This window comes from Pinus tabuliformis, chromosome X, assembly GCF_031772625.1.
Source record: "Pinus tabuliformis cultivar Carrire ecotype Pingquan chromosome X, CPIR1, whole genome shotgun sequence".
Lineage (NCBI taxonomy): Eukaryota > Viridiplantae > Streptophyta > Pinopsida > Pinales > Pinaceae > Pinus > Pinus tabuliformis.
In genome coordinates, this window is record NC_142308.1 from 216837362 (window position 1) to 216858169 (window position 20808).

The 20808-nt window shown below is 39.8% G+C and overlaps 1 protein-coding gene across 1 annotated transcript in view; it reads right to left on the bottom strand.

The window, feature by feature from the left end:
- Nucleotides 1-326: 326 nt before the first annotated feature.
- Nucleotides 327-20808, bottom strand: part of LOC149139115 (uncharacterized) — a 33919-nt gene continuing 13437 nt past the window's right edge. The window contains exons 2-3 of the mRNA XM_089447695.1: nt 1004-1115; nt 327-789 (exon numbers count right to left, since the gene is read on the bottom strand). Of these exons, the coding sequence (XP_089303821.1) occupies nt 601-789; nt 1004-1115 (301 nt within the window). The 3' untranslated portion in view covers nt 327-600. The remainder of the gene's footprint in view (nt 790-1003; nt 1116-20808) is intronic.

Sequence of the window (20808 nt, forward strand, 5' to 3'; positions counted from 1 at the left end):
TGGGCCATCATTGAACCTGTTCATCACTGCTGTAAGGAAAGGCTTAAGGCACCCATCTCCACCATTTTCTCTGCTGCACCTTACTGAGAGAATCACTACCTGAGCAACAGGTACAAAATCTGATACTACCAACCTTGTCCATATGACAACATAGTCCATAATAAAGCTGATGTTGTGCCCTCTGTCACTTCAAAGGAAACTTTGGCAGTCCCTGACACCATATCTATACTTGTAACATTCATCTAAACACAAACAGGGCTATAGAGAGCAGTTTTAACTTTCCTAGCTTTACCCTTTGCAAATAACATGCTGCAATACATCGGCAGTAATGTTGCAACATGAAATTTATAAATCTTTCTTTATAAAAGAACATGTTCCCGTAAGCACCATGCCAACCTTAACAAACCATTTTTGTTAAAGCCTCCAATTTCTTTAAAAGTCACGTGTCATTTTCTCTTGCATTAAAAAGCCAATTGAGTTCAAATAAAAAATAATTCAACTATAACTTGTTTTCTGTAACCTCTTGCTGAATACTTCAGTAACGATTACACTTTACATAAAGATTTCAACCCTAGACTGTTTACTTTGCAGTAAAGGACCCTAACCATCATTCACAGAGCTGGCACTGACATCAACAAATTCCTTCAGCAATCTAACAACAGATTGTTTTATCTCATCTGGAATGGGTGGCTCACTTTTCTCAGCATTCAAACCATATGCACAGAGCAATCTGACAACATCTTCCGATGTCAATTCCCTTGTATCCTCCACGTCACTAGGGCGAGAAGCCTAAACATATTCAAATGCAGAATCAGAATCAATGATGAAAATTTGATGTGACAGTACACTAGCATAATCAGGTGCACAAACAAAAAGAAACCATTCAAGTAAATTAAAAAAATAATGTGATAAAGTATCAAAAAAGAGTAATTCGAGCAATAATATTACAAATACAAAACGAGACAGATACTCAGCGAAAAAATATAGTACAGAACTAACTTACAATGTCTTCTGTACTGTAGAAAGAGCGTAAAATGTTTGCAGCATCGACAACCTTCTTTTCAACACTTGGAACACAATGAAGTGCAACTTTTCTCAGATCATTTTCAGGCAACCTGCAAAAGAGCAATACACTTAAATCTGTTGAATAGAAATATATTAAACTCGCAGCACAGCTTGTCAGAAACATTGCCAAACACAACTCAGAAGCTTTTATGCAAAGATCGGCATTTGAAAAACCTAAAAAAGAAAGAGTACAGCAATTATTATGTGCAATCTTCTCTTTTACATGGAGGAGGTAGAAAAGATAACATGCGTTGACAGACAAACTCAAACATAAGGTTATGGACTAGGCCGAAAGGCTAGTTTCATGTGATAGTTAATTCTCTTTTAAATGCATGGAAAATATCATATAATACAAATAGCCAGAACATAAAATACTATCAATAGCACACACACATACTTCACACTTTAGCAATTGAATTGCTTTAAAGCCAGGACTTGGGCCACAGAACAACAAACAGGTCCTCGTTTCTTAGATTTACAAGCTAGCCTGTGAAAATAATAGACTGTGGCCGGAGATTCCAGGACTAGAGAACCCACTCAGTGCTAGGATACTCAGCTTTCAATACTATTGGTGGAGATGGCCTTCAGGCTCAAGCTGGAGATACCTTACACATATGTACATTGCTAAGAGTCACAGTTTTAGCTTATTTGACAACATTGATGCAGTTTCATTTTCCAGATGTGTCATCTGGAAGTAAGAATTTGTGAGGTCATAAAGGCCCAATAGAACTAAAGTAAACTGCAAGTAGCAAATTGTTTGTATGTCAAGATGTTGTGAGCACCATGTCTAAAAGAGAAGGATAAGCAGGCAAAATGTTTCCATGTCAAGATGTTGCGAGTATCATGTCTAAAAGGAAGAAGAATGAGCAGGTATATGAAGACTCATCTAGGATTTATGTGCAACACCTTAACCTTAAAATTTTGTATTTGTAAATGTAAGTCCACACCAAATACTGAATCCCAACAGAAATGAGAGAATATCAGATGTTTCCAGGTCCAGGCGCAAGGAACCCTTCAAAAGCCAACCAAGGCAAACTATCGGCATGTATAAATAAAATTGTAAGCTTAGAAACAGAGTTAGAACTTATGAGCTAGCAGTCTTTTTTAGTTATGCTATCGGAGAAAGAAAAGGTTACAGGATGAATGTAATAAACTGAATTGAGATAAATGTTTGGCTATTGCCAAGGTTAACATGCAGGTATGATTTTTTCAAATCAACATTCATTGGGGTACAGGGTGTGATATATATATATATATATATATTGATATATATATATATATATATATGATAAACAAAATTGAGAAACTATTAAATATTAAAACATAAAATATATGTAGAAATTTCATAAACAAAATTGAGAAACTATAAAATATTAAAACATAAAATATTGTGATTACTGATGTCGTAAGACAATTCAATCAACAGTCATTTCATGAGTCAAAATTTTATATTAATGAATCAAAATATAAACAATTAAAAAGGATTTAAAAGTTCCAGTATTTTCAAAGTTCGAAACCATAGATTTGGGCAGCGTTAGCAATTGAAAATTCGAGTTTCGAATGCATCAAAATTCAAAAGACCTTTCAAACTTAGGGGAAAGGGTACAATCAAATCTCACTTTATTTCAGTAAGAAGGAAAATACAAAATAAAAGAATTTAATTATAAATTATGATCCCTTGCAAGAGAATCAAGGCTGATTTGAGAAAACAAGCCTCCCAGTGGTCAAGACAAATTTCAATCTTACAGAAGAGTTCAATGTAAGATAACGACAACATTAAACATAGAATGAAATAGTAATAGTTATTTTTCTCATTAAACAGCAACGCAAAGCATTAATCAATCGCTGTGTTAGACACTGAATAACAGTTGTGCTATACATTGATAATAATTGTACCATGCACATTGAATGATAGTTGTACTAGCAATTTAAAAGTTGTACTATTAATTAATGATCATTGGATTTTTCAGGGTCCTTAGAGCCTGGGACTAAAGGTAACTTGGGGAAGGGAGACTGTAGAGAGATTTTAAGGCCTGGAGAGCAAAAAAATCTCACTTGTCCATTGCACAAGCAAAGTCTAGAAAGGAAATCAAGTCAGAAAAGCAGAAATCTCTTAAGGGGGTCCTTAGAGCAGAACAAACCCTCGAGAAGGGTGGATATGATCTGTGTGCCCTTGAATATCCAAGGGCTGGTTAGTGCCTCCTAAAAACAAACCCTAAAAGGACTTGTGGAATTCCACAAGCCTCCTTTTGTTTCAAGAAACTATTGGGGGATCCTAAATTGATTGGGGATTTAAGAAAATTGTTGAGGATTGGGAATTTATCTCTATTGATTCTGTGGGTGGTTCTTGGGGGCCAGATACTGGATAGAAAATAATGTTATGAACTGTTTTAATATTATACCTTTTGATTCAGGTTTAGGTGTTGTTTTATATTCACAGAACATGAAAGGAGTTTCCTGTGTTGAATATTTATGAGCCATGCGATCAAAGAGTGGTATATTGGGAAAGAATTTTTGCAGTGGACCTAACAAAACAAAGAAATTTCATACTCGGAGGGGACCTAAAATTTTTATTGAGCAGAACTGAGATATGGGGTTATGCTACACACCCAGATCCCTTATCAGAGTAATTTTTGAAGATGATGGAAGATGTGGGTCTAATAGATGTGGAACCTGTTAAATAATAAATTATCTCCTGCCTGTAGAAATGTGAAAGTAGGGGATGGAAGAATTGCCAAAGAGAATAGATCAGTTTCTTCTGAGTGTCTATAGTTGATGATCAGACTAGGATTGTGTAATGAATAGGTGTGGGGTAAGATTCTATTCATTTGCTACTCTTTTTGGAGATGGTACAGGCAGGGAGAAAGGCCCCCAGTCCTTTTAAATTCAACTCCGCCTTGCTGGAGTTGAAAGAGTTTATCAATCTGGTGAAAGAAAAGTGGGTCCCTTAGAATGGTTCACAAAAAGAATCAGCTTGTACAATTTGTTGCAGATTGGGCTCATCAAGAGAGGGTAAGGGATGAACAAGAACTCATCTTTGTTGAAGGGTTTATCAATCTAGTGAAAGAAAGGCGGCTTCCTTATAAAGAGAATCAGCTGGTATCCAGTTTGAGGCAAATTTGAAGAAGGTCAAGCAGTTTGTTGCAGATTGAGCTCATCAAAAGAGGATAAGAGATGAACAGGAACTCATCTCCGTGGAAAGTGGTTAGAGATTCTATATAATAGGTGTTAAATTTTGCAGATTTAAAATTTAATTTCTGAGATCATAAACCATAGAAGACAGTCAATGAACAGCAAGACACAGGATTTGGTCCAAGACTAGGGGAAAACCCCACTATGGGAGAAAACCCTTTTTAAAATGTTCTTCTATTAGATCGTCTTCAAATATTTAGCAGAGATACATAATCAGAATACAAAACCCCTTTTACAAATAACAGCAGTAACAACCCTTTTTAATATGACAGCTACAAAATACCACTGCAAGCCTCCAAAGGCTTCCAAAACAAGAGCAGTAGACACAAGTGCATGAACAAAGTGCACAAGTACGAGAGCTAAATACTGAGAGCAATATTCTCCAAATGCAAGATCAGAATGCTACTGAAGCAAGGGCAATATACCAGCAATCAAACTCTGGTGCGAAAGCAATATCAAGAATAGAATATCTCTGGAGCAAGATCAATACAAGAGCTAAATACTTCTAGTGTGAGAGAAATACCAACTGCAATAATACTTCTTTGGAGCAAGAGCATTAACAACAGCAAATAACAAAAGCAGAAACCACCAATGTCACATGGTTCAGGTTCAAGTTCAGGTTCGACAATGAGTAGGTTCGGTTTGAATTCGAATTTTTGATGAGGTTCGAATGAGGTTTGCCATTAGGTTCGTCTATATATATATATATATTAATTTAAAATGAGTTATAGGATAAAATAGTAAAAAATCGACATCAGTATACATCAAAAATATCACAGAAATGGAAACTGCGAGCATAAATTACAAGCTTGAGTTGTGACATGAAGTTATGAGTTTTGATCTATAGACTTGGTCAATGGCTATGAGAAATTAATGTTCGCCAAAATTCGAACCTCAAGATTAAAGTTCAACGAACCATGTGACATAGTAAACCACTAGTGCGAGAGCTGAACGAGAGTTCTGAGATCTATCAATACATCTGCCAGATAATAGGTCTACCAAACAATAGATTTGCCAATGATGATCATGGATCTGCAAATCTGTAATAGATCTGCTACTGATAATAAGAGATTTGCAAATATGCAATAAAACTGCTACTGATAAGAGATCTGCAAATCTGCAATAGATCTGTTACTGATAATAAGAGATCTACTACTGATAATAAAGGATCTGCCAATGATGATAAGGGATCTGCAAATATGCAATAGATCTGCTACTTATAATAAGAGAGATAAATTATTGATGCAAGGGCTTAATCATCAATGCGAGAGCTAGATCACCAAAGCGAGAGAGAGAGAGAACTCAATGTGTTGCAAATGAAGGCTTCTCTTCAATATATAGAAATCTTTGAGGCAAAATCCCTTCCTCGAATTAAGTGTTTTGGAAGCTCCTAGAGTGATCCATTCGAATTAGATAACTTAAGTGATTTTATTTTGCACATGTCTAATTGCTTTATAAAATATTTTTGAAATAACTTTTGCTCTTATGAAAAATAATTTGCTCTTGAGAAATAATTCGCTTCAAGGGTGAAAGGGGTTAACCACATAAAGTGATTTCTAGGGAAATTTCTCCCTAGTTGCTCAAAAATTCAACACTCCCTCTCAACTAGGGAGGAATTTCCATCAATAAAGCCAAAATTGTTGTACCTGTCAAATCATCATGACTCATGCTGAACATTCTCGAATCTAAAGAAGAATACTCATGGCAGGGGAGTTACTGCTACCACCCTAAATCCAAGTTCGGCCAAATCAAGGCTAAGAATCCTCTACCTGGGAGTCTCAAGCTTCAACCTGGTCCAAATAATGATCAGGGAGCCAAATGCTTCCAGCCGGCATCAAGAAGTCACATGCTACAACCTAGAACAAATAACATCGGGGAGACTCATGCTACCACCAGGAATGAATATTGCTCAGTCAATAAGACTAAGAAACCATAATAGCTTAGCACATAGGCCAAGAATCCACAATAGCTCAGCTCAAAGGCTAAGAATACACAATAGCTCAGCTCAAAGGCTAAGAATCCATGTTGTTCAAGAACACCAACATCTTCAAACTTGAGCGAGATACAACTTACCATGACTGGAAATTCGATCTCAAGTAGCCAGCACCCATTGGCTAGATGGGTGGGAAACAAGATGCATGGCTGGAGCATACTCTTGATTGGAGGTTCCTCATACCCATGAGCTCACTAGCTCAATTCCTCATCCTTGGGAGCTCAACCAGGGGGAAGAGCACACATCCCAGTGTTCTTGATCAACCGAGTCTCGAACCTAGAAGAGGTACATCCCTTAATCCAAGCACATCTCTGAAGACAAGAAATTTCTTCTTTGGTAGTGCTTTGGTAAGTGTATCAGCAATCTGCTCATCGGTCTGAATATGTTGGAGCCTCATTGCTCCTCTCTGTATCGTGTCTCAAATGAAATGATATCTGATTACAATGTGCTTGGATCTATCATGAAATACGGGATTCTCAGATAATCGGATTCCACTCAAATTATCACAGAATATCATTGTAGTATCTAGGACTTGCTCAAATAACTCTCCAAATAGTTTTCTTAACCAGACAGCTTCACAACTAGCTAAGCTAGTAGCAATATACTCAGCTTTTGCAGAACTGAGAGCAATTGATTTTTGTTTCCTGCTCATCCAAGAGATCATGGCAGATCCCAAACTGAAACAACATCCTGAAGTGTTTTTTCTATCCACGATGTTGCCTACCCAATCAGCATCACAATAACCATGCAACTTTATGTTGCCAACAATATATCGAAGACCGAAATTAATTGTCCCATGCAAATATCTAAGCACGTGCTTAGCAACAACCCAGTGATTATGTAAAGGCTTGGTCATGAATTGACTCAAGGTGTTTACAGCATAGCAAATATCAGGACGAGTATTCACTAGGAACATCAATGCTCCAAGCAACTGACAATACTCATATGGATCAGATAAATCAAGTCTAGCTTCATCACCACAGAGTTTCTTGAAGTTCATCTCCATGGGAGTGCTCATGGATTTGCACTCTACCATTCCAAACCTTTCCAATAGCTTTACAACATACTTCCCTTGGGAGAGAATAATTTCGCCAGGTCTCTGCTAGACCTCCAGGCCCAAAAAGAAGTGCATCATCCAAAGGTATTTCATTTCAAATTCAGAGGCAAGCTCCCTCTTACACCGAATCATCAGAAGTTCATTACTTGTCAAAAACAGATCATCAACATATAATACCAAAATCAAAGGCATACCTTGTACAACTTTGAAGTGGAGGTTTGGATAAATACCGCTCCTCGTGAATCCCAACATTACTAAGTAGTTGTCAATGCGAGAATACTAAGCCCTAGGGGCTTGCTTTAAGCCATAAAGCGATTTCTTCAATCTGCATACATGAGTTCTTTTGTTATGTACCTCAAAGCCTTGAGATTGTTCAACATATACTTCCTTCTGAAGAGCACCATGGAGAAAAGTTGTCTTGACATCCATCTGATGGAGAGTCCACCCTTGACTAGCAGCTAAAGCAATAATAGAGCGAATGGTGGTATAGCGAGCAACAGGAGCAAAGATGTCTTCATAATCAATTCCCTCTTTTTGAGAGAATCCTCGAGCCACAAACCTTGCTTTATATTTTTCAATACTGCCATCCATGCCATGTTTTATTTTGAACAACCACTTTGAAGTCACAACTAATTTTCCTTGAGGTCTAGGGGCAACTTCCCATACATCATTTTGCATAATGGATTCATATTCTTTTGTCATGGCATCATTCCATACTTGGTGTTTTTTTGCTTCTTCAAATGATTGAGGTTCACTCTGTATGATAGAACTCATAGCAACAACATAGTTTTGATATTGACTAGGCTTCTTTCTTTCTCTAAAAGTGCCCCTAGGAGCAATATGTCTTTCAGCATCTTATAGAGTATCACAAGGCCATAAACGCCTTTTCCTATATGGCAGAGGATCTAATGGATGTTGATTTTTTTGAGTAGCATTGGATGTGCTCTAGCTCCGTAATTTTGTGGAGGGGCTAGAACACATGAGATCTCCAAGACCCAGAAATCGTTTGGTGAAATTCCACCCAGATTGTATTTTATTAAAATAATTAACATTTTTAATGGGGTTCCTAAGTCTAAACTTACGAAAGTTAAAATATTAATGGGTATTAATGAAAATATGGGTGAGAAGCTTTTAAGAAACCAAGATCAAATCTAATTTAATCTTAGCCGTTGATTTCTCAATAGGAAAAGTATAAAGGGAGGCTTGGGGTTAGTTGGAGAGAACACACAAAGAGATTGAGGAAATCGATTTTATGAGGTGAGAAGTTCTCAGCAGGGAAATCGATTGGGGAGATCTTGCAGCTGAGGGCCAGTGACAATTTAGGAATACAGACAGAGAGGTAGAGAGAAGCTTGTGGGGGTAGCGCAGTAGCCAAGAGAGCTAACGTTGGGCCAGTCTGGGCCCACGCAGCCTTGATGCAGAGCCAGAAGGGCCAACGCAGAGGGAGAGAGTTGCCTTCCACGCAGAGTGTCGGACCTGCCGGGGAAAGCTAACGTAGTGGGCAGAAGAGCTGACACAGAGCCTCAAAGAGCTCCACGCAGGCCCACACAATTACTGCAAAGGCGCAGTGCAGTTGTAGTCGAGGCCAGCCAGTTTTGCTGCCAGATCAACCAAAATCTGTCGAGTGAAGTGAGGTAAAACTCACTCAAGTTTTCCGCCACTATATTTATCTGTCACTTGTTTATCGGGAAGGCAACCAACATTTGTATTAAGAACTTCAGCTTAATAAAAAAAAACCCTCAAAGTTGTTGCACCGGTTTTCCCGCATTGGTTTTTTTAGGGACGTTTGGTCCAAAAATAAGTGTGTCCTTTGTGTCTTTGTCTCATTTATTTTTCAGGACTTGACCCGTATATGGGTGTAGGCAACAGTGTATTTACGTTAATATTTTCCGAATATTTCTGAAAATAACTTGTTAAATGAAGAACACAAGTAGGTAATGCAAATTAGTTTACTGCAGTAGGATTTCTAACTTGTTCGATTCAGAAATTTTCACATGGTATCAAAGCAATTGCAGATCAAGGAGGACTGAAGCCGTCAGCGAAAGAATAAAGGAAACTCTGTGCTGAAGACAATTGTCCCGATAGACAGCGCAATTTCTAGCTGAGAGTGCAGAGGAGGGGTGACGCAATCACCAAGGGAGGCCCACGCAGTCACCAAGGGAGGCTCATGCAGACCCTGTGTTAGCCTGATTGGGTGACGTTGTTGCTGCAGAGGGCAGCGTAGTGATTACTGGGCCAGCGCAGAGACTATTGAGTCTCATTTTTCCGGTTGTTGGGGCTAGAGGCGTAGCGCATACTTCATCTGGAGTTGTTGGTGGAGTGTTGATTTTGTTGGTGCAAAACACTACGTAGTGGGGCAGAAGCAAAGTAGAGGGAACTAGTTCCTCAAAAGATTTCTTGCCAAGAAATCTAGATCCAGTGCTGAGCAGCAACAAAGAGAGATCAGAGAGGAGTGGTTCGACAGTGGTTGGCATAAGGATTTTCATGAAGGAAATCGAACTTCAAAGGGAGCTTGTTCCTTAGAGGATTTCTAGCGCCAAAGAAATCCAGGGCTGAGTTTTGCTGGGGTAGCAACGAAAGAGGGAGAAGAGAACCAGTTCAACATTCTTTTGAGCAAAGATGGCAGTTAATGGACTAAGGGATCAGGACAGGTTGGATGGAGCATCCAACTTTGTCATTTGGAAGGCCAGGATCCTAGCAGTTTTGGATTAAAATGGCATCAAGGATTACGCCTTAAAGACAATTGGAGTTCTGGTTGATGTTGATCGTCTCAAGAAGTACGAGGAGGCTCAGGCTAAAGCAAAGTGCATGATTTTGGATAGGGTCGAAGATCATGTGATACCACATATTGCTGAGAAAGACACAGAGCCATCAGAAGAGCAAACAGAGCTATTAGAGGAGCAAAGAGCAAACAGAGCTATCGGAGCAATGAATGCCAAAGAATACACTATCGGGAGCTATCGGGAACAATATAGTGTATATGCATACAAATACACTATCGGAGGCGCAAACACATATATAGGCCAAATACACTATCGGAGGCGCAAACACATATATATAAGCTATATACACTAATAGAGGCATAAAAACTTATATATATGCCAATACACTATCGAAGGTGGAAATACACTATCGGAGGCAGAAAAACTTATATATATGCAAATACACTATCGCAGCGGAAAAATATGTAAAGATCAGCGATATTGAAATCGGCGGTTCGGCTATGTGCCATCACCCCAAACCTCCGACAGCGACATATATTGCGGACCCAATGGAACATATAAGTTCAGGTGCATAAACAATGAAGTCCGCCAAAAGTGCTCCAAATCATGTTTTTTAGTGTATTTCAGATTTTTGGGCTTTAAGCCTTGGCGTGTTAAAAACATGCAAATTTGCAATATATATATGAATATCATATAATTGCGATATGTGCGTACCCGCTGCAACATTATGCAATGGTTTAATGATATGTCGCATCCGCCCATCGCAATAATACCCAAAGGGTTGTCCTCCTGCAAGCGTCGATTGCGATGAATGTTGCAGACCCGATGCAACATTACAGTTTAGTCTATTATTATGTCACGTCCGACACATCGCAAGTGCTTAAGGCCTTGCACCCCTGAAAGCATCGATTGCGATATACATAACGGACCCAATGAAGTTATAAATGTGGGCGAAATAAATTTGAAGTCCGCCCTTTTAGCGTTTTGGTCGTTTTGTCATATATTCCTGTGTATTACGTTTGCAACCATAAAAAGGCGAGTTTGCATTCCTGGTGCATCTGACCCTCCACCGTTGATCATCCCTTCGTGGATCCAACGGTCTACATACATTTTGAGTGGACATGTAGCTCGATGAATACCTGCCCGAAAAGCGGTATCCTCTTCCTCCCCCTGCTACGTGTCGCTTGCCGAGTGGAATCGGAAGCCATCTACTGAATATCAGTTCCCGCTTATGCCCCTTCCGAAATACCACTTGTGGTATAAGAATAATTGTATTGTGCGAGGTTTTTAGGCCAAAAGGCTTATGATAACGGTTCTGATAGTTCAGGAGGCCTGAACGAAAGCCGATTGCGATTACAATTGGGACGTGGCATGTGGGTCCGTCCTGATTGGTACAATCTCTCTGTTAAACAATAAAGTCATGTGTATGCTTATTATCATTAAAAGAAAAAGGGGCTCTATTACAGTTTAACACGCAGCAGTGAGCACGAAGAGGCAGAGGAAGCTACAGCAACCGAAAAGCCAGTGCAGAGGAAACCGAAAAGCCAAAGCAATGAAGAAGAGGGAAGCCAAAGGACAAGCCAGCGTAGAGGAATCTGAAGCAAGCGTTGAAGAAGGTGAAGAGCCAGTGGAAAGTGGAAATGAACAATCAGAGGCATCGGGAATACAAAAACGGGAAAAAACAAGTGGGTGCGAATAATAAGTGTGAGTGGCAGCAGAGGCAGGAGAAGCAGGAGAACAAGAGTGAAGCAGAAGTTCAGCAGGTTTGGGAGCAGAGAACTACAGCAAATCAATTTATACCAGGTTAGGGTTGGAGCCCACGGGGTTGGAGCCTCAGAACTAAAAGGACTGGAATCCTTGGGAGTTGGTGCTCCTAAGTGCAAAACTATTACCTTGGCAAAACAGAGTTGGTGCTTTGGAGGTTGGAGCCTCACAAAAGTCCAAGTTGGTGCTTGGCAACTGATTGCAGCTATTTATATATTGTATCTATTTCATTGCATTGTTTGTGTTAATTAAAGCATTTATTCCAGCTATCTATTTCTGTGTTCCATATATACATGTTTTGGTGATAAAAAGAAAAGTTGTAAGAAACACTGATTCACCCCCCCCCCAGTATTTCCAACAATTGGTATCAAAGCGGGCTTCTTCACATTAGCCTAACAGCTTGAAGAAGGATTCGTAGTCATGATGAGAAATCACGAAGTGTCAGGAAAACCTCCTCTGTTCGATGGCACCAACTTTGGTTTCTAGAAAAAGAGAATGACCTACTACTTAATGTCCCTTGGACTTGAAGTCTGGCATTTCGTTCTAAATGAGTACCAAATTCCTACCACTCTTCCAACAGATCAAGACGAGAGGAAAGCCTACATTGCAAATGCAAAAGCCTTGAACTCCATCACTAGTGGAATCACTGATTCCGAGTTTACAAAAGTCATGAATTGTAACTCTGCCAAAGAAATGTGGGATAAGCTAGTTGGCTTATACGATGGAGACTCAAAAGTCAAGAAGGCAAAGCTTCAAACTCATAGAAGGCAATTTGAAAGTCTGAAGATGGAAGATGAAGAAGATATTTCATCATACTTCCTCCGAGTAGCTGAAGTGGTCAACTCTCTTAAAGGATTGGACGAAAAGATTGAAGAAAGTACCATTGTTCAAAAGGTCTTAAGATCTCTTCTAGACAGATTTGACTCCAAAATAAGCGCCATAGAAGAAGCAAAGGATCTAGATGCTCTCAAGATGGATGAACTCCATGGAATCCTCACTGCCTATGAGATGAGAAAAGGTGGCCCTAGCTCCAAATATGCAGCATTCAAGGCCTCAAAATCAAAGAAGGGGAAAGAAAGGAATCATTGTAGTGATGACTTCGGTGTGGAATCCGAATTGGCTCAATTTGTACGAACGCTGAAGAAAGGATCTAAGCTAAAAGGTAAGTACCCTCTTATCTGTTTCAAATGTGGAAAAATAGGTCATTATGGTGCAAAATGTCCTCATAAACATGATAGTGATGATGAAGGAAATTCTAAAAGAAGGGTATACAAAAAGAAAGGGTCAATAAGAAGATCTTCTTCGCTAAGCAAGATGAGTCTGATGAGGATGAATTTGTAGTCGTCAAAAAGAAATCAGATGAGGAAAGTGACCATGATGAAAGCCAAGAAACATTATTCATGGCATTCACAAATGAAGATGACTCAGGGCTAGAAGGAAATGTTGATGAACTGTTAATAAATGCCATTGAAGAAAATGAGAAATTACGGAATAAAATCATTTCTCTCAAGGTAGAAAACGAGAAAACAAGAAGAAGAGAAGATCTCTTGGAAACAAAGCTAAAAGAAAAAGAAGAGACTTGCGAAGAACGTGAAGCCGAAATAGTATCTCTGAGGAAGGAATTCGAGCAAGTTAAAAAGGGTTGGAAAAGCTCTCAAATACTTGAGACTATCCTGAAAAGTCAAAAACCTCAACATGACAAGTCTGGAATAGGTTTTAAAGGAGAATCATCAAGCACTAAGAATAGTGCAAAAAGCTATGCCGATGCACTTTCCAACAACCCAAAAGAAAAAAAAGTATGTCATCAAAGGCGCATCCCAGATCCGAAGAATGAAGAGAGAATAACACCAAAGAATGTGGATTCGAATCATGGATACCACAACAAATACAAACCAGTGTTCCATCAAAGGCCCATCTCAAATCCAAAGAATGTAGTAGGAGCAATTCCAAGGAAGGAAATTGACTCAAACCGTGGCTACTACAACAGGTGCAAAACTATCTTTCTTGGACATTGTTTTCATTGTAAAAACTTTGGTCGTCAAGCCAGACATTGCATGGCTCGCAAGAGTGAAACACCAAAGCTAAAGGATCAAATAATCAAACCATATGGCCCCAAAAGGTAGGGACAAATCAAAACCTTCAATTCGTTTGATCCCTTGACCAAATTTGATTTGATTTGCTCATTATGCTACAATAATGGACACTATGAACAAAACTGCCCACTCAAAAGAGGAAAAGCAGGTAGTGAGAATCCCAACATGGATAAATGTGGCCTGGCTCTATATGCTCAAAATAATGAAAATCATTGGTTTAAGGATAATGGGTGCTCCAGACACATGAGAGGGGACAAAAGGAAGTTTGTCTCATTGAGCAAAAAGGAAGGAAATGTGTCCTTTGGAAGTGGACCTAGCAGAATTGCGGGAAAAGGAATTGTTACCCTCATCAATGGAAAAGGAAAAGCTCAAGATGCTCTGCTAGTAGACAGGCTCAAACACAACCTCCTGAGTGTCAGCCAAATCTATGATCAAGGACATAATGTTGTCTTTAGCACCAAAGACTGTGAAATAAGGAACTCTTCCTCAGGGGAACTTGTGGTGAAAGGGGTTAGAACACTAGACAGCATTTATATTCTAAACAAGATTCAAGAAAATAAATGCTACCTGAGTCAGACAGATGAAAGTTGGTTATGGCACAAGTGACTTGGACATACAAGCTTCGAAAATCTGATCAATATCAGCAAGATTAAAGCTGTACGAGACATCCCAAGGCTATTCAAACCAAATCAAGGAGTATGTGGTCCCTGTCAATATGGAAAGCAAACCAGAACCAACCACAAGATCAAGGAGCTCTCTACGTCAAAGCCCTTGGAGATCATCCATGCTGATTTATGTGGACCAACTAGAAATCAGGCACTCCAAGGAGAAAGGTACTTTGTTTTATTTGTTGATGACTATACTAGAATGATGTGGATATATTTTATAAAATATAAATCTAAAACATTTGAGTGTTTTAAGAATCTGAAAGCACTTGTAGAAAATGAAAAGGACTCAAAAATTAAGTGCCTCAGAACAGATAGAGGGGAGAATTCACATCAAAAGAATTTAATGAGTTTTGTAATATACATGGAATTAAAGGAGAATTCTCTGCTGCCAGAACACCCCATCAAAATGGGGTAGTTGAAAGAAGAAACTGAACATTTCAAGAAATGGCAAGAACAATGTTATTAGCAGCAGACTTGCAGCCAAAATTCTGGAGAGAAGTAGTCGGGACAGTTGTCTATACCTTGAATCAAACTCAATTAAGACCAAATTGTGAAAAAACTCCTTATGAATTATGGAAAGGAAGACCTGCTTCAGTAAAGTACTTCAAGATCTTTGGAAGCAAGTGCTTCATAAAAATCAATGATGGCTCACCAGGAAAGTTTGATTCTCAGGTTGATGAAAGGATATTCCTTGGATACTCTACACGGAGCAAAGCCTACAAGTGCTACAATTTTCGACTAAAGAAAACAGTGGAAAGCAATGATGTAAAGATTGATGAAGACCTTCCAGAAAAAGAAATTGAAGAACATGAAGATGATCCTCTCATTGAAGAAGAAGAACCTAAAGAAGAAGAAATAGATTAGGAAGAAGAAGAAGAGGAAAAGAACCACCTCATACCCCTTCAAAGATGAAGTTTCTCCAGAAATATCATCCAGAAAAGCAGATTATTGGCAATAGAGATGAGGGGATGCAAACCCGAAAAAGGATGATAATTACACCAAAAAGAAACGTTATTGCTCTTCTATCCATGATAGAACCATAAACATTTGCACAAGCAAGGATCCTCATTGGGTAAAAGCCATGGAAGAAGAAATGTCCCAAATTGAGAAGAACGAGACATGGGCGCTGGTACCTTGTCCAAAGAACAAAAACATAATAAGAACCAAGTGGGTATTCAAAAATAAAATGAATGAAGATGGACAAGTTATCAGAAACAAGGCAAGGCTTGTTTGCAAAGGCTATTCACAAATTGAAGGAATTGACTTTGAAGAGACATTTGCACCAGTGGCTCGTATGGAAGCTATCAGGGTGTTCTTGGCATTTGTTTGCTCAAAAGGATTCAAAATCTATCAAATGGACGTAAAGTCAGCATTTCTGAATGGGGAACTCAAGAAAGAAGTCTACATGGAGCAACCAAAAGGGTTTGATCTAACGAAAGTAAAAGACTTAGTCTGTAAGTTGAAAAAGGCATTATATGGGTTGAAACAAGCTCCTAGAGCTTGGTATGCAAGATTGGATCACCATCTACAACAACAAGGCTTCAAGAAGGGAGTGGCAGGAAGTAATCTCTACATAAAGACGGATGAAGGTAAGCTACTAGTCACACTTGTTTATGTTGATGATCTGATTTTTGCTAGCAATAATGATGAAATGAGCCATGAATTTTCTCAAAACATGTCAAGAGAATTCGAGATGTCAATGATAGGAGAGTTATCTCACTTCCTTGGACTACACGTATCTCAAACCAGGGCAAGATTGTTTATATCTCAAGCCAAATATCTTAAAGACATGCTTAAAAGATATGGAATGGAAGACTGTGCACCCATGAGCACACCTATGACCACAAATTGCAAATTGAGCAAAGATGATGACTCCCCTCTAGCAGATGCAACTCATTACAAGTCAATAATTAGAGCCCTTATGTACTTAACTACTACAAAACCCAACATAATGCAGGTAGTAGGAATGGTGGGAAGATTTCAATCTGCTCCTAAACAATCCCAATTGTTAGATGTAGAAATAATTCTTAGATATCTGAAAGGAACTCCTGATTTCGGTCTTTGGTACCCTAAGAGACCAACATTGACTATAACTGCATACACCGATGTTGATTGGGCCAGAAGTGTAGATGATCGGAAAAGTACCCGTGGAAATGCATTCTTCCTGGGAGACTATTTCGTATCTTGGCTTAGCAAAAAACAGACATCCATATCTTTATCCACAGCCGAAGCCGAGTATATAGCTGCAGCAGACTGTTGTACTCAAATACTATGGATGAAGGAAGCTCTAAAAGATGTCAACATAGGTAAAGATCAACCAATTACCATCTATTGTGATAACACAAGTGCTATCAGTCTCAGCAAAAATGCAGTGATGCACTCAAAGACCAAACATATACCAATCAAGTATCATTTCCTTCGTGAACAAGTAGTTGAACAAAACATCATCTTGGAATATATCAATACTAAGGAGCAGATAGCTGATCTTTTCACAAAACCTCTTCCTCGAGAAGCATTTGAACATCTTTGTCAAAAGATGGGGGTTATTTCTTTAGCATCACTCAAGTTTATTCATAAAGATGTTGCAGGACAGGGGGAGTAGTTCTATGGGGGAGCAGTTCGACAAGGGGAGTCTGTATGCATTCCTTTGCCATTGATGTCAAAGGGGGAGAGAAGAAGAATATTGCCATCAATAACAAAGGGGGAGATTGTTGACATAGATTGTCATTGATGTCAATATGGCAATGTTCAAGTAGCCAGGAGGAGCAAACAGAGCCATCAAAGGAGCAAACAGAGTCATCAGAGGAGCAAACAGAGCTATCGGAGGAGCAAAGAGCAGACAGAGCCATCGAAGGGAGCAAACAAAGCTATCGGAGGAGCAAAGAGCAAACAGAGCCATCAGAGGAGCAAACAAAGTTATCGGAGGAGCAAAGAGCAAACAAAACCATCGGAGGAAGCAAACAGAGCTATCGGAGCAATGAATGCCAAAGAATACACTATCGGGAGCTATCAGGAACAATATAGTGTATATGCATACAAATACACTACCGGAGGCGCAAACACATATATATAGGCCAAATACACTATTGGAGGCACAAACACATATATATAAGCTATATACACTATCGGAGGCCAAAAAAACTTATATATATGCAAATACACAATCGGAGCGGAAAAATATGTAGAGATCGGCGATATTGTAATCGGCAGTTCGGTTATGTGCCATCACCCCAAACCCCTGACAGCGACATATATGTGCGGACCCAACGAAACATATAAGTTCGGGTGCATAAATAGTGAAGTCTGCCAAAAGTGCTCCGACGCATGTTTTTTAGTGTATTTCAGATTTTCGAGCTCTAAGCCTTGGCGCATTAAAAACATGCAAATTTGCAATATATATATGAATATCATATAACTGCAATATGTGCGGACCCGCTGCAACATTATGCAATGGTTTAATGATATATTGCATCCGCCCATTGCAATAATACCCAAAGGGCTGTCCTCCTACAAGCGCTAATTGCGATGAATGTTGCGGACCCGATGCAACATTGCAGTTTAGTCTATTATTATACCGCGTCCGACACATCACAAGTGCTTAAGGCCTTGCACCCTTAAAAGCGTTGATTGCGATATACACAACGGACCCGATAAAGTTATAAATGTGGGCGAAATAAATTTGAAGTTCGACCTTTTAGCATTTTGGTCATTTTGTCATATATTCCTATGTATTACGTTTGCGACCATAAAAAGGTGGGTCCGCATTCCCAGTGCATCTAACCCTCCCCCATTGATCATCCCTTCGTGGATCCAACGATCTACATACATTTCAGGTGGACATGTAGCTCGAGGAATACCCGCTCGAAAAGCGGTATCCTCTTCCTTCCCGCTGCTACATGTCGCTTGCTGAGTGGAATCAGAAGCCATCCGCTGAATACCAGTTCCCACTTATGCCCCTTCCGAAATACCACTTGTGGTATAAGAATAATTGTATTGCGCAGGGTTTTTAGGCCAAAAGGCTTATGATAACGGTTCTGATAGTTCAGGAGGCCTGAACGAAAGCTGATTGCGATTGCGATTGGGACGTGGCATGTGGGTCTATCCTGATTGGTACAGTCTCTCCGTTAAACAATAAAGTCCTGTGTATGCCTATTATCATTAAAAGAAAAAGGGGCTCTGTTACAGTTTTAACACGCAACAGTGAGCACGAAGAGGCAGAGGAAGCTACAGCGACCAAAAAGCCAAAGCAATGAAGAAGAGGGAAGCCAAAGGACAAGCCAGCGTAGAGGAAGCTGAAGCGAGCGTTGAAGAAGTTGAAGAGCCAGTGGAAAGCAGAAACGAACAGTCAGAGGCATCAGGAATACAAAAACAGGAAAAAACAAGGAAGTGGGTGCGAATAATAAGTGTGAGAGGCAGCAGAGGCAGGAGAAGCAGGAGAACAGGAGTGAAGCAGAAGCTCAATAGGTTTGGGAGCAGAGAACTACAACAAAACAGTTTATACCAGGTTAGGGTTGGAGCCCACGGGGTTGGAGCCTCAGAACTAAAAGGACTGGAATCCTTGGGAGTTGGTGCTAGTAAGTGCAGAACTATTGCCTTGGCAAAACAGTGTTGGTGCTCTGGAGGTTGGAGCCTCACAAAAGTCCAAGTTGGTGCTTGGCAACTGATTGCAACTATTTATATATTGTATCTATTTCATTGCACTGTTTGTGTTAATAAAAGCATTTATTCCAACTATCTATTTATGTGTTCCATATATACATGTTTTGGTAATATAAAGAAAGATTGTAAGAAATACTGATTCACCCCCCCTCTCAATATTTCCAACAATTCATGCACCTCTAGAGAAGAGATGGGGCGACATTGAGTTGTAGTCGAGAGGACTACATGTGGGGCAAGATCCTTGACGTGCCCAAACTCTTGGATCACATACAGCTACGGGAGCCCTTAATGACGGGAGTCAATTAGTGCAAGTGATGATGGAGCAACAGTTGCAGAGCTAAAGTCCTCAAAGTCTGAAGCAGCGCAGTGGAGTGTTGTAGCAGTGCAGGAGGCACAGAGTAGATACAACAGCAACGCAGTAGCATCAGAGGGTCAACACTGATTAGCAACATGGGGTATCCAGATTGACCAGCATTTCAACTTTTGGGTGGCTTTTTAGTTTCTTACTTCTCAATCACTGAGTCGCAGTGCAACAATTAGTAGTGGCAGTGCTATGGGCAGCATGATGCAACATTTTGAGAGGGAGCTGCAATATAGATGCAGCAGCGACAGTGGCAATGTCATGGGCAGCAGTACAGATTACAGTAGCGCAATGGATGAAGGGCAGCAAGTCAAGCATCAACAGCGCAGAGGACCGATGCCATAGATCAGTGTGATACTTCTACTGGAAGTATTGCTAGAGCACATTCCTCGCTAAGAGGGAGAGTTGATTTTTTTAGGTAGCATCAGATGTGCTCTAGCTCCAAAATTTTGTGGAGGGGCTAGAACACATGAGATCTCCAAGACTCAGAAATCATTTGGTGAAATTCCACCCAGATTGTATTTTATTAAAATAATTAATATTTTTAATAGGGTTCCTAAGTCTAAACTTAGGAAAATTAAAATATTAATGGGTATTAATGAAAATATGGGTGCAAAGCTTCTAAGAGACAAAGATCAAGTCTAATTTAATCTTAGCCATTGATTAGATATTAGATCACGATTGTTGATTTCTCAACAGGAAAAGTATAAATGGAGGCTTGGGGTCAGTTGTAGAGAACACACAGAGAGATCGAGGAAATCGATTTTTTGAAGTGAGAAGTTCTCAGGAGGGAAATCATTGGGGAGATATTATAGCTTAGGGGCAGTGATAGTTCGGGAATACAGACAGAGAGGCAGAGAGAAGCTTGTGGAGGCAACGCAATAACCAGGAGAGCTGACGTTGGGCCAGTCTGGCCCCACACAGCCTTGACGCAGAGTCAGAAGGGCTAGCACAGAGGGAGAGAGCTGCCTTCCACGCAGAGTGTCAGAACTACCAGGGAAAGCTGACGCAGTGGGCAGAAGAGCTGACGCAAAGCCTCAAGGAGCTCCACGCAAGCCCACACAGTTACTCCGAAGGGACAACACAGTTGTAGCCAAGGCCAACCAGTTTTGCTACCGGATTAGTCAAAATCTGCCAAGTGAAGTGAGGTCAAACTTACTCAGGTTTTCCACCACTATATTTCTCTGTCACTTATTTGCCGGGAGGCCAACCAACACTTGTATTCAAAACTTC